A 13,479-nucleotide genomic window follows, 5' to 3' on the forward strand; every position below is an offset into this window, starting at 1 on the left:
AACGCAGGATGTCTTTAATGTGCCCTGTGAGTTCAAGCTGCCAAACACTACATCCTGAACTAATTCCCATATGATTTCATTTAACTGAACAGAAAAACAGTTTTTTTATTTCTCAAAATGTAATGTGTTGTGTCCAAATCATTGTTACCTGGTGGAGATTGAAGACAGAATTGCAGCCATTTATAATGCCACCTAGACCTCAAAACACTAAAAGATGTCTTAATTTGGTTTTGGGAGCAAATGATTGAGAGTTGCTAAAGAGATGAGTCTGTGCAGATTTCTAAGGGAAATAGCTAGCTATAATCAGTGTTCTACTAATGTATGAGATAACATCTAAAAAATGTTTTTTATTTTCCTTTATCCCACAGCCTGCTTGCAGTTATGACTGTGTGGTACAGACTACGGGTGACACATGGCACATCCCCTATAAGGACACTTTTGAGGAAAAATATTCATATCAAATACCAAGAAAATGGCTTTGCCTTCAGCAGAAATACGGAACAATGTAATTGCACAAGGTGAAGCTTCTTCTGTGATGGGTTCTTTTTGTTTGTTTGTTTTTGTTTTGCTAGGCAGCTGCTGCAGACTAGGAGGACTCAGCACTACAATTATGGGATTAATGTAGGAGGCCTATAACTAAAGAAAATTCAGTAGCTGCTTTTTGTCAAACAAATTCTTGTTATAAACCTGTGGACACGAATGGTAGTCCAGCAAGGAAGAATTAGGTCTGTTATTTCCATCTTAACAAGCGGTTTCTGTACCCTCTCCATGTGATTTCAATTAAAACTTGTTTTTCCCTCTGGAATTTCAGGTCATGTGGTTGTTTTTTTTTATTTTATTTTATTGAATTTTATTTTATTTTGCTGAAGCTTTTCATCTACATTGAAACTCATGAAACTGTTCTTCAGAAAAGTTAGGCAAGACTTTCAGAGTACCTTCAAAATTGGCATGGTGACCTTGCAGTATTGCATAGAACCTAGCAAATAAAGCTTACTGGGGCAAATGGCATGATTGCCATTGGTCTGGCACACATAGTTCTAATACTTCCTCACTTTAATTAGAATTCATTTGATTACATTCAATGCAAAAGATTTGTTTTAACAACATACATTAAGATTTTGTCTGTAAGAAACAACTGGTGAAATACTGTGTTGTTCTTTCACAGTCTTAGGTTTGCTACTTCTGAGAAGTTTTCATGCCACTGGACTAGTTTTCTTATGGAAATGCTTGAATTTTCTAAACAAAAATTGGCAGTATCTAGAAATTCTTATAGGCAACAATTAAACAGCACATCGAGATCTACTTGACACAATACCTTTTAGTGCAATAGTACTGTAAAAAAAGCAATCAAACAAAACAAAAAAACCCACAAGAATTGTAATGTCTTCCTGGTATTCGTTTATCAAATTGATGGGCTTGTGCTTAAATCCAGAAAGGCCAATTCTGGCAAGTCCTCCAAATGCAGCCACTGCAAATGGCACAGGTGCCCTTTGATAGTCCACTAAGTGAGGGGAAGGGGAATGAGATGAAACGAATGCTCAGCTTGGCCTTTGGCATGCTGTGGTTATAGAGATGCATTGGGAAGGCAGACTGGAGGAAGAGCGAACTGATTGAACCAGTGCTTGTAGCTATTGTGGGGTCAGTTTCATCTCCAAGATCATCCATTTACTGTTTATAATGTTAAAAAAGGTGTGAGAGCAGTCTTTCTCAGAAGCTTTCAGCACACACTTTGATTCTCATATGGCTGATAAGAGATGATGGATACTACATGGAAAATATTTGATTACTCTTGTGAAACAAAACCATGCTTTGGAATTTGATGAAATTGCTACATAGGTAGAGAAGACTTCTAGAAGCTGTATCCTCGAAGTAGTTTGACTTCTACTCTGCCACACTGATGGATGGTATTGAGCAACTGTTCGATCTCAGTCTTGGTCTAAGTAAAATATTGAATCTTTGAATCCAAACACTTAAAAGTCAAGGATTTTCTTGCTTGGTTGCTTTTTGGCAATTTGATGAAATGTTTGAGCATTCCTTCTGCTTTTCTCGTCTCCTTTTTCTCATAGGAAAAAATAAAATATCTGGCATTAAACTCCAACGCTGCAAGATAGAATAGCTTCATGTATGGTAGGAGTAAGAAGCGAGGCATCCTCAGCCCAGAAGAAAAGAGATCTTAAAAGAAAGAGGTTTTAGGAATCTTGAGTGTTGTGGAGGGTATGCATGGGGACAGATTGTTCGCTGTCTCTTCCCAGTGCAGAAGCAGCATCAAATGATGGTGGCAGATAGAAGGTTCAGATGAAACTGCACAACATATTGTTGTGCTGAGCGGCCCTTTGCTACTGTGTGTAGTGGATGCAGGCGGTTCACAGGAGCTAAAAGGGAAACCAGCGAGTTCATGAAAGAGAAAACCCAGCACGGGCTGTTAAATAACCAGATGCTATCACTGTTTTGGGAAGTCCCTGCAGACAGCAGGAGGCTGGGAGGATATTCAGGGAATGCATCATTAAAGGCTCTCTGTAGCCTTAATGCTTGTCCTTGGGCATTTGCTTTTGGTCACAGCTGGTGATGGGGCACTGGGCTGGAGACTTCTCACCACACATTTTGAACATTCTTTATCCGCCCACAACACTTCTCCAAAATGAAGGGGACAAAAATTGCCTCTTGTAAATAAATACTCAGTGTCCCGTTAATAAAGAAGGACAGCTATAAGCTATTAAAGCAGGCCTAATGTGGGGCAAACAGCGCGCCCCAAAACGCACCTGGCATCCCCTATTTCACCCGGAGTTAGTTAGTAATATTTTAAAACGGAGGTGTGCTTATCCAAACGGCTTTCGATGGCCTGAATTAAAAAAAAAAGAAGAGAAAAACAAAGACCTCCCCCCTGAGCGGGGGAAATCCAGGCTGCCGAAAGGCAGATGGGCGTTCACCAGTTTAAACGGGAGGTTCCCTCCGCACTGGGCTGCTGAGGCAGTCTGCAAACATCGCGCTGCGATGCGATGCGATGCGGCTGTAGGAACAATGACTCCTCAGAAGTACCCTAACCGTCCTCTTTGGGGCTGCCGGATTTCTTTAAAATTCCGCTCATTAAGACAACACGTGGAAACGCTTTGTTTGCAGAGCGAAGGGGCTGTTCTTCCCCGGGCTGCCCGCGCAGCTCACACCGGGGCTTTACTTTTCCGCTCCCTGGGTAGTCCCGCGGCACCGCCGCCCCCCCGCACCCCTTTCCGCCAGGCAGCGCCTCGGCGGCTCCCGGATAGTCCGGCGGAGGCGACACGTCACGACACGACAGCCCCCGTCCCGCCCGCCGCCCCTCAGCCCGTACCGTGACCAGGCCCTACTGCGCACGCTCTCCAGAGGAGAGGCGCGAGGCCGATGGGTGCCGCGGAGTTCGGGCATGCGCAGTGGTGGGGATGGAGCGTGACGGTGCGCGAGCTGGGAGTCCTCGAGCGCCTGCGCGCCTCCCGTGACCCGGAAGCGCTCCGGCGGCGGCCCGTTGCGGTAGCGGTGGGGTCCTGCACGCTGACAGCCCCTCGGCCGTGCCGTTCCCACTGCCGCCATGTCTCGAGGCTCCAGCGCCGGCTTCGACCGCCACATCACCATCTTTTCGCCCGAGGGCCGCCTCTACCAAGTCGGTGGGTGCCGAGCCCCGGGGACGTCGCCGTTGAATTGCCCCGTCACGGGCCGGGCCTCCCCGCGGAGCCGGGCTGCAGCCGGCGCGGAGAGCTCCGCCGTCTCGGGCCGCTGCCTCGGAGGAGGGGGGAAGCGTGGTGCTTCCCTTGGCCGGGGCGCGGGGGTTCGGTTCTTACCCTGCCCGGTACCGCGGCGAGAAGAGGGGAGCTGGGGCAGCCGCGGTCCGGTCGTGCGTGGAAGCTGAGAGGGCGGCCTCGCTGGCGGTGAGGGGGGGTTTAGAGCCCTGTGGTGTGTCCTGTGCCTCTGTGCTAGCCAAGGGGCTTCGAGGCTGCCCGGACAGCGGTTTGTTCCCCTTCAGTGTTTGTTCCAGTTCATTTTGTTACACTTACCGTTGTTGTGCTTTGGAAACTGAGAGCTACGATAGCAGTTTGAAATGGGACTTGGGCCGTCCCAAACAGTGCATACTGGAACATCAGAGTCAGTGTCTGGCAGTAATCCATGCTCCCCGTTGTTACACCTGAATACCTTGTGTTCTGTGCAGCATGGCCTGTGAGATAATAGCAACCAGCCTTTATTTCCAGGTGACTGCAAACCCACTGAGATTGAGCTGCAGCCAAAATTCTTTTTCTTCTTTAGGTCGCTGAATCCACTTTTGGTTTTCCAGTGCACCAGGTTCTGCAGAAGAGCCTCATGGTGCTCTTTTTAGGGTCCTTTGTAACAGCGTAGCCAATTTTCAGTAGTGCAAAGTCAGTTTGTCCACAGTGTGCCTGAAGGATCTTCAGAACTGGTCCAGATGAGTTAGTTGTCCTTGCAGCACCATCCTGATGCTCTCTCCCTGAATCCCAGCGGCTTTTCTCCAGCTGCAGCAGCCTGACTGTGTGCATTACATGGCACATCTGTACATTCATCTGTTCTCCAGGAAAGGAAGTTGCTGAGATCAGCCTGCACAAGTTGTCAGTAGTAGCCAGTAGTTTCTTTTGTGTCTGACCTTAAGTTTTTCTCATGAAGAGGTCTGTGTGGAATAGGCTTCCTGGTTAGGCAGTGCAGTTCTGGAGAGTCCTTTTCACAAGGTGTGACTATGAAATTGCATGTATGTGGCTGTATGTAGGTAGAAAGCTACCTCTACTAGCTATGTACATATACAGGTGCTTTATTAATACCTGTAGTGCATGTAGAGTTTGTATGCAACTTGCACAGTAAGCCTTATATGTATGGTTAGTGGGAACAACACTTTTTTGCACTGGTTGTCAGTGCCTATGTAATGTAAGAGTCACAGGACACAGCCTTCAGGTGCCATTAAAACATGCTGGTTGGCCTGGAATGCCTTTCTGGCTCTCTGTGCTGCAGTACTATGTGCTGGTCATGGTTTCTGCATCATGTAGCAATGAGTAAATTGAGGGTTTCTGCCTCCTGGATATGTTTGTCAACTGTTATTCAACAGTTAAGTTAATATATGAGAAATGTGTGGCACTTGCATATCTTTTGTCCATGTCTGAGAAGTATCTGTATGTGTGTTTGAAAGTATTTGCATGTAGTCCGAAGTTGTATTAAAGGTACTTTGAGTACCTGCCTGCTAGGGGCAGATGTGGAGATAAGTACTTAGATGTGCTAGTTAACCTCAAGTAAGTATGAGATTACTCTGCCAGCAGCTAGGTTGATAGTTTGGGTATGATCCCACACTAACGTCTCTGCTGGCTAGCATGTAGCCATAGTATGGGCAGAAGATATGTTTGCTTGTGGTCAACTATATGATTCCAGCCTCTTTCTTTCTTTCTTTCTGAATCATGTGAATCTTTGTATGTGTACTAGATTCCAGTTAATCAGGTGCTGTTGAGGATAGGTGTAGGCACATGTGTTGCTCTAAGGCTGTCTTAAAACTTTATTTTTTTTTCCAGAGCAGAGATTTCCATTATACTGATACCAGACTGAAATGCCAACACTCTGCCTGGTTCTCAGTATTTGTGAGCAAAAGTTCTTGAGGGTGCTTATTCCTGCTCACACCTATGTGTTGGAGTCACAGACTGGTTGAGAGTGTCCAAGACCTCTGGGTCCATCCTCTCCAACCCCTGCTCAAACAGGGACACCCAGAGCAGGGTGTCCAGGGCCGTGTCCAGGCTGCTTCTGAAGGTCTCCAAGGAGACTCCACAGCTACTGGGCAGCCTGTGCTAGGGCTCAGCCAGCTGCACTGCCTGATGCTTAGAGGAAAGATCTGATGTTCCGGTTTGTGCCACAGATTTGAGTGCAGCTTTTAAAACAGCTTGCCTTCTTCTCGTGTTGTTTTAGAATATAGCTTTATCAGATTGTTCTGAATTCCAGCCTCATTCACGTAACTAACAAAAAAAGTCATCTACTTCTAGTTAGTGCCAGAAACTTTCATTTCTTGACTAGATATTAGGAAGTTCTGGGTACTTATCATATATTACCAGATAAAGATTTTTTTTAAAGGCTTTTGAGTCTTTTGAAACTGTAAATAAAGGGAAATGTATTTCTTAGATCATATGAAGGGAACTGCCATTTTGATTTAAAACAAATTGTGAGATACTCTAATAGAAGAAAAAGGCAAATTATTCGAAGTACCTGAATGAAGCACTAATAGAACGTGGTGAGATTTCGGGGGGTGTAGATGTGTCAGAGTTGCTTATACTAACATATCTAATACAGTTTTTTTTATATCTTTTGTATATTTTTCTAGAGTATGCTTTTAAGGCCATAAACCAGGGCGGACTTACATCTGTAGCTGTTCGTGGGAAAGACTCTGCAGTAATCGTAACGCAGAAGAAAGTACCTGTAAGTAGTCTACTTTTGAAGGAAGGCTGGGAGGAAGTGAGGAATAAAATAAGTAGAGGGTGTAGCGCCGCACCATTAAGATTATGTTTATTACCATGGACATATATAGCAGTTTGGATATCTTGTTCTGATTATATTGAATTCTAGCTTTGTTTAGTGCTCAATTGTATGTTTTGTCACCGAGTACTGCATTAATGTTTTTTCCTCTAGAGCTGTTGAAGGGATAAAACTAAAATATGGATTAGGTTTGGGTGTATTTTGACGTGCATACATCATTCTGACTTGTAAGGGCTGAGCTACTCTAAGTCAGTTTTTTGATTTCTCTTCTTTAATTCCTACTAAAAAACAGTATGCCAATAGCACAATAATGTTTTCATGAGTGTTTCAGCACACTGGTGTTGTACTGTTGACAAAGGGGTAAAACCCTTGTGTTTGAAGACAACGTGGAATAGGAACTCAAGTCTTTTTGTTTTGTTTTCAAAATTTATTCAGATAGAAAAGGACTTCGGTATTGATCATGCTTTAGTTGACAGCCTTTTCTAGATACTGAGCATCTGAAGGAGAGCTGCAAAGATGGTGAAGCGTCTGGAAGGCGAGGTGTATGAGGGGCAGCTTTGGTCCCTTGGTTTGTTCAGCCCAGAACAGAGAAGGCTGAGGCCCTGTGGTGGCCTGCAGCTCCTCACAGGGAGCAGAGGGGTGGTGCTGATCTTTGCTCTCTGGTAACAGCAGCAGTGCCTGAGGAAATGGCATGGAGCTGCATCAGGGGAGGGTCATGTTGGGCATTAGGAAAAGGTTCTTCACCAGAGGATGATGGGCATCAAGTAGGCTCCCCAGGGCAGTAGGCATGGCTTCAACCTGCTGGAGTTGAAGGAGCGTTTGGACAGTACTCTCAGGCATAGGGTTTGGATTTTAGGTTGTCCTGTGTGGAGCCAGGTGGTTGGATTTGGTGATCCTTGTGGAGCCCTTCAAACTCAAGATATTCTATGATTCTATTTCTACTTCTTCTTTAGGACAAGTTACTGGATTCCAACACAGTAACTCATTTGTTCAGCATTACTGAAAATATTGGCTGTGTGATGACAGGAATGACAGGTATTTAATTCACCATCTTTTAAACTATCTGAAGTGTCGATATCTCTATTTAATTTACCAACTTTTTTGGTATTGCAAAAATTTAATTATTCACTCAAGGAAGTTTGTTTCTCTGAGTCTGGTTTTAGAAAACTTTTCTAGTTCTCTTGTGTGTATTTTAAGACCACTTAGAGTTGGGTGTGGCTTTCTCAAATGCTGGGAATAAATGTGGTACACAGTCAGTGAAATTAATATTAACTCCTTCTCTCTAGCTGACAGCAGATCCCAGGTGCAGAGAGCCCGCTATGAGGCTGCTAACTGGAAGTACAAGTATGGCTACGACATCCCTGTGGATATGCTATGTAAAAGGATTGCGGATATTTCTCAGGTCTATACGCAAAATGCTGAAATGAGGCCTCTTGGTTGCTGTAAGTATAGTGTATGAAGTCTGTCCTGTTTCTTGTTTAATCTTGCAAAAAGTATACCTTATATGAGATTCTCACCTGTTTTCAAATTGTGCAAAATTGAGTGAGTGTAACCAAAGAGCTGAGAGGGATGAACAACCAGATGAGAATAATCTTGGAAGTCTTGAATTGAAAGCATGATTCTACCACTGACTTAGCTTTTGAATTTAGTAAATTATTTAAGTGCTTTGAAAACATGTGGTGCTCTTTTACTTCAGTTTTATGGGCCTAGTCTGTTTGCAGGGTGATGGCTGTTAATGGAAGATACTCTTCTTACTAGCATGCGTGGTCTACATAAACATCACGGGTATATGGAGAATGCAGATTGTGCAGACTTCAACTGTTTTGTATCTAAGTAATGTGTATAGGCTAAAAATAAGCTTAACTGGTGCTTTTAACTTAATCATTTTCTGTGTATTGTAGGGAAGATGTACTTAATATTTCACTTGTCAACATTTCTGCACATTTCTTCATAATAGCAAATGTAATTTATGTTTAAATGAAAATAATATATCTATTTCTACCATAGTTAGTGATCCTTGTACTTTGAGGTTGGTTTTGACTTCCTTTTTTTGTTCTCTTATATTTGGCCATGAACGAAGTGTAGCCATATTGGTAGATTATATGGGAATTGAGGTAAAACACTTCGTGTTTCCTCAATCGCTGTTTCGTTAAACATTCTGCCTAAGTTTCTTTTTGATGTTGGTTTTTTTTTTTTTTTTTTTCCTTTAAAGAGAATATTTTCAGAACTGATGAATCACTTCTGGTAATCGTACTAGGCACTAGCACTTCTTACTAAAGCAGCATTCAGGGTTGCACCACAGTTTCCACGATGGGGAAATTTTCCCATGCTTATATACTTGTAATGTTTGGGAACAATCATTTTTTTTGCTTGGCACTTCCCATACTTTGATACTGATAGAAAGTGAACTTTTTTCTGTGCAAGAAGAAAAATGTCAAAACTAAGAAAAATACCTTTTTCTTTTTTTTTTTTTGAGAAGTTGATAAGGATTTCTTTTTCATTTGCCGTAGTAGTTGCTCAGAAGCTGATATAGCTGCAACTACTATTTGAAAGTTACACAAGTGTAAAGCTAGAAGCAATAGAAGATGCTTTCTTTTTGTTGTTGTTATTTTGAGTTATTTTTAATGTGTATGCTGAAACTATGGAACTGTAGATCTGGAAGTGTAGGTGGACACAGATGCACTGCAGGGATTTGACCAGTTTATACCACTTGAAATCGCACATGGAAAACACTTACTCAAATGGCCTTCAAAGATTCTGCTTAGTCTTCTGATATTTCCTTTTTTTTTCCTCTCTATTAAAAAATCTAAGACTGATCTTTTAATATTTCAGATAATGTCAATGTGTTTGTAAACTTTCTGGTAAAAGGTATCTTTATTGAATGATTTTTTTAGTGCTTTTAAAGTGTCATTGTTATATAATACACAGGATGTGAACTGTGGCTGGGTGAGCCTTGTATCAGGATTAAACTTTATTTCCTGACTTTGTGGTTCTGTACACACTGAGGCTGGCCAAAACATTTTTATGTTTAATGAATAGCTTTCTTTGGGTATGACACAAATCTAGTTTGCACTAAAGTGAGTTGCATGCTTGGTGTGAGACACTGGTAAGAAAAGGCAAAATAAAGAGGAAGTATCAGGTCTAGGTATTGGACTTGTTTCTAAGGATCTACTGCTTTGCATGCATGTGTTTCTTAGGAGAGCAGTATCAGACTGTTCTTTGGCTCAGTGAAACTGCTAATATTGGAAGAAGAAAAAATAATTAACAAATTTTGTCTTCAAGGTATGATTTTGATTGGTATTGATGAAGAGCATGGCCCTCAGGTGTACAAGTGTGATCCGGCAGGTTACTATTGTGGATTCAAGGCCACGGCTGCAGGAGTTAAACAGACAGAGTCGACCAGTTTCCTTGAAAAGAAAGTAAAGAAGAAATTTGATTGGACGTATGAACAAACTGTAGAGGTAGGCTGGTAGAAGGCAATAAGGATTTGTCGAAGTATTTTTAATGACTGTGGTGTATGTAGGATTCTGATACAGAGGAGTTCAGTTAGGCATTTCCTGTTTTCTGACTGTTCTGTACTGTTGCCAGAGCAAGCAGAGCTTTTCAACCAGAAAGTCCTTTGAAGATATTTGGTAAGCCTTTAGAGTCCTCTCATCTGATTTTTCTGCATTGTATTAGCTGAAGTGGAACCTGTGGCTGTAGCACTCCTGCTGTAGTTGGTGGCTGGTTGTTGCAGTGCTTGATTCTGGGCATACCAGTATAATATTTCTTCAGTGGTGTTTAGAACAGCGTTAAAAAGTGTTTCAAACAAGATGAGTGCTACTGCTTCAGTTCAGCGCACAAAGCAACAGATACTATGCCTACTGTGAGAACTGTTGTTCATGGCCCATTATAAAAGCATACCCTATTTATATAACAGGTTAATGAGCTTGTGTTATAGTTATCCTTTTTCACCTACACCGTAGAGAGCTGTCTAAGCAGTACTCTTCTATGGCCCACCTGTTTCTCCTGCCTGGTCTTGTTCTCTTGTAATGTTAGGTCTCTTGCATTGCAAGATCAACGATTGAAATGAGGTATAAAATCTGAAGCAATTGACCCCACTGTAAGTTAAAACGGAGTATTGTATTAAGATATGTGAATGCTATGCAAAATAACTGATTTGGTAAGCATCTGGCTACGTAGCAGTTTTACAGAGCTTTTTGTGGTCAGTCATCATTTTAGGAATACATATTCAGCATTATTATGACTTCACTTCAAAGCACGAGTGAAGTTGCAAAGAACACCTTTTCAAACAGGTGATGACTAAGGTGAAAAAAAAGAAAAGGCAGGTTAAGCTGTAATTAAATGCAACTACTAAAAACAGCCAATGTAATTTTAGTTACCAGAAGAAAAGCCAAAATGGAAGCCACACAAGTAACGTGCTTTGAGTAATCCTGGACTGTAGTGATTATATCTGTTGTTTGCCACTTAGGGAATGTGTTCTGTCCTTGGGACCTGGGATGTATGCCTGATAAAGGTTTTGGTTTTCTCTTTTTGGGTTTTTTTTTCCTGTTTAGGAAATGTATCCATTGGCTTTTGTAGATTGAACTTCTTTGGAAGAGAACTAGAGAGGCAGTATATTCTGTACCAAATGGAAACTATTTGAAACTTTACAGCTGAGGTTTAGAGGTAGAAGGAAATAAAGCTAGAAGAGAGGATAATTGTTAATGCTGGATGTACTAAAAATGCCTTAGTTTTTTCTGTTTATTGATAGTTTTTTATCATCTTTCAGACAGCAATAACATGTCTGTCTACTGTACTATCCATTGATTTCAAACCTTCAGAAATAGAAGTTGGTGTAGTTACAGTGGAAAATCCGAAGTTCAGGTAAGTGATCGTGATCACTGTTGATAAAACATGGTGTATTTCTTTGGTGTGCAATGATGATGTGCAATTTGTTTTAACTTCTTGTGTAATGGTAAATTCAGAAAATGTCATTAATTGAAGTTCGAGGCTTGTTTTCTGATTGTTTTATTTTTTTACTTGCAATTTCAGAATGTATAAAAGACAATGTTCAAATAATAGATTACAAAAAAAAAAGCTGTTTGTATGTATTTAAACTGGCTAGGGAATCCAGTCTGTTAAAAAGAGTATTGTTTTGCATGATGATCAAAATCTTGTTATGTCCGTTCTAGATGTTTCTTTAATACTTAAGAGAATTTTCAAAAATGGTTTGTACTAGTATCTGGAGTCTACTTTCAACATGACAATTAATGCAGTTATTTTGACAAGATTAAAATATTCTGGACTTAAAATCACTGCAGTGATTTGGAATTGGCTGAATGTGTACTTTCCAAGTACAGCACGTTCCCACCCAGAGTGAAAGGAAGACCTGCCATTTCCTCCCTGCTGCCTCCACTATTGTCTGAGTTGGAGCGCAGCCCTGTACGTGCAGCATGGTTACGAGGTCAGTCTAAGCAGACAATACCTGGAAATCTTCCTGCTGCAGGCTGTGCCTCACATTAGATACAGTGTGCTGGACAGCCTTCTCATAGCACATTGTACAGCTATGGAAGTATGCGTGAAAGAATGGAAGAATAAATCTTGAGACATTTTGATTAGTGCAAAAAGGCCCTCTAGGTATGTGTTACTAGTCAGGCTTGCCATAGAGTCATTCATTAATTTTTGCCTTATTATTTCATTGTCTCTTGTTTGTTTTTTTTTTTCATTAAAATAAAACAAAAAACCTGAGGAACAATTTGGTGGGGAATAAGTCCTCTGCTGTTTTAGTCTAATGACTTAGCAGGTGAGGATCGGAGAGAGGCTTCAAACTGTGGAGCCCTACAGGTGCAAACTTTTGAGTGCTTCTTCATGTGTATAAAGTTGACATAGTGTTGATGAGAGATTTTACATTTGATAATGGATGTTTAGGACAACAGAATAGCATAGCATTTCTGAAAAAGCATACAAGAGCTGAATTATCCTTTTTCCAGTGCTACCCCTCTGCCAAACTTCATTTACCAGTCATGTCCTTTTCAGAAAGATGGGTTGCAAGCAGAAGGGAAAAGCTATAAGAACATGTGTATTCCTTGGAGTAATTGCACTAATTACCATACCCATTATTTTCACCAGGTCCCAGCTTGCAGATGTATTGCACAGGAGAAATTACCTATTCTTTTTCTACCACTTGCTCCTTTGCTCTTTAGTGGCTTTGATTCTTCCTTTGTTTTTCAAAAGCAGTTGAAATGTTGGCTTGTGGCCTTGGCAGCAGGGCTTTAAAGGGCTGAAATGTATAAAGCCAATTTGAATAGATGCTGGGTTGGAGTTTAAGGGGAAGAACCATTGAAGCTATTCAGGATTTCTTTTTGTTCTTTCAGGATCCTTACAGAAACAGAGATTGACATGCACCTTGTAGCTCTGGCAGAGAGAGACTAATTAGCTTTCCTATTTCCATTGTCTGTGCTTCTGACCAGGGTATTTGGTGAAAAGAAGACCACTTAATAATGGCTTTCGATTATGGAATGAAAACGATGTTCGCAATACGATGTATTTTACTCTGTACAAATAAAACAGAGGTTTTTGAAATACTCGATGTCTCCTTTTAATGTATTTTTTTAATCTTTGTTTTATGAAATTCTCATCGAAATACATGATTTTGAATGTTTCTCTGGTGATTATTTGCCTCTTAATTTTATCTTAATATAAATTTTATCCTCAGCTCTGTATTTTTCATCTGAGCTATTTTACTCCTAGCGTAATGTTTTGTGTCAGACTGTGGTGTGTGTCTTGATAATTGTTACATTTCCATTTGTTCTCTTCCTCCCTGATGTTGGATGTTGAAAGTCTTATAACATTACTGTTTTATCCCTGGGAAAATTAAGAGGATCTTAATTTAAAACCTGAAGATTTGCTCAGGTTTGTATGAGAAAGTATAACAAAAGCTGAAGAAAAAACTTGAGCTGTGATTCCTCATGCATTCCTTCACACAAATTTGTCTGGGAAAGGGGAAGGAATATTAACAGATGT

At 41.2% G+C, this 13,479-nt stretch overlaps 3 protein-coding genes across 5 annotated transcripts in view; 2 read left to right on the forward strand and 1 right to left on the reverse strand.

Moving 5' to 3' along the window:
• The window catches only part of PRORP (protein only RNase P catalytic subunit), a 38,296-nt gene extending 37,491 nt beyond the window's left edge, over positions 1 to 805 (forward strand). For both annotated transcript variants that reach the window (XM_421241.7, XM_040701950.2), the window contains one exon: positions 369 to 805. In XM_421241.7, coding sequence (XP_421241.3) covers positions 369 to 509 — 141 coding nt within the window. In that variant the 3' untranslated portion in view covers positions 510 to 805. The remainder of the gene's footprint in view (positions 1 to 368) is intronic.
• LOC112532558 lies at positions 368 to 3,600 on the reverse strand. 2 transcript variants are annotated; one of them, XM_040701953.2, is made up of 2 exons: positions 3,323 to 3,600; positions 368 to 2,372 (listed from the first exon to the last, which is right to left on the reverse strand). In XM_040701953.2, exons 1-2 carry the CDS (start codon positions 3,598 to 3,600, stop codon positions 2,174 to 2,176), a joined length of 477 nt encoding a protein of 158 aa, XP_040557887.1. In that variant the 3' UTR covers positions 368 to 2,173. The 2 variants fall into 2 exon arrangements, with proteins under 2 accessions (XP_040557887.1, XP_025007070.2); XM_025151302.3 differs by having other exon boundaries at positions 3,219 to 3,600.
• Positions 3,470 to 13,120, forward strand: PSMA6 (proteasome subunit alpha 6). Its single transcript, NM_001277443.2, has 7 exons — positions 3,470 to 3,632; positions 6,323 to 6,417; positions 7,428 to 7,509; positions 7,761 to 7,916; positions 9,757 to 9,935; positions 11,246 to 11,340; positions 12,831 to 13,120. The coding sequence occupies exons 1-7, from the start codon at positions 3,557 to 3,559 to the stop codon at positions 12,886 to 12,888; spliced, it is 741 nt and encodes a 246-aa protein (NP_001264372.1). The 5' UTR covers positions 3,470 to 3,556; the 3' UTR covers positions 12,889 to 13,120.
• Positions 13,121 to 13,479: the final 359 nt, after the last annotated feature.

Source organism: Gallus gallus, chromosome 5 (genome assembly GCF_016699485.2).
Source record: "Gallus gallus isolate bGalGal1 chromosome 5, bGalGal1.mat.broiler.GRCg7b, whole genome shotgun sequence".
In the NCBI taxonomy this organism is placed as follows: domain Eukaryota; kingdom Metazoa; phylum Chordata; class Aves; order Galliformes; family Phasianidae; genus Gallus; species Gallus gallus.

Bases quoted from the DNA above. Each gene is read 5' to 3' on its own strand.
- PSMA6 (NM_001277443.2), top strand. From the start codon at position 3,557: ATGTCTCGAGGCTCCAGCGCCGGCTTCGACCGCCACATCACCATCTTT. The intron at 7,510-7,760 runs GTATTTAATTCA...CCTTCTCTCTAG, and splicing joins TGTGATGACAGGAATGACAG to CTGACAGCAGATCCCAGGTG. The intron at 11,341-12,830 runs GTAAGTGATCGT...TTGTTCTTTCAG, and splicing joins GTGGAAAATCCGAAGTTCAG to GATCCTTACAGAAACAGAGA.
- LOC112532558 (XM_025151302.3), bottom strand. From the start codon at position 3,600: ATGGTGATGTGGCGGTCGAAGCCGGCGCTGGAGCCTCGAGACATGGCG. The intron at 2,373-3,218 runs GTGCGGGGGGGC...TTTCCCTTTTAG, and splicing joins GCGCTGCCTGGCGGAAAGGG to CTCCTGTGAACCGCCTGCAT.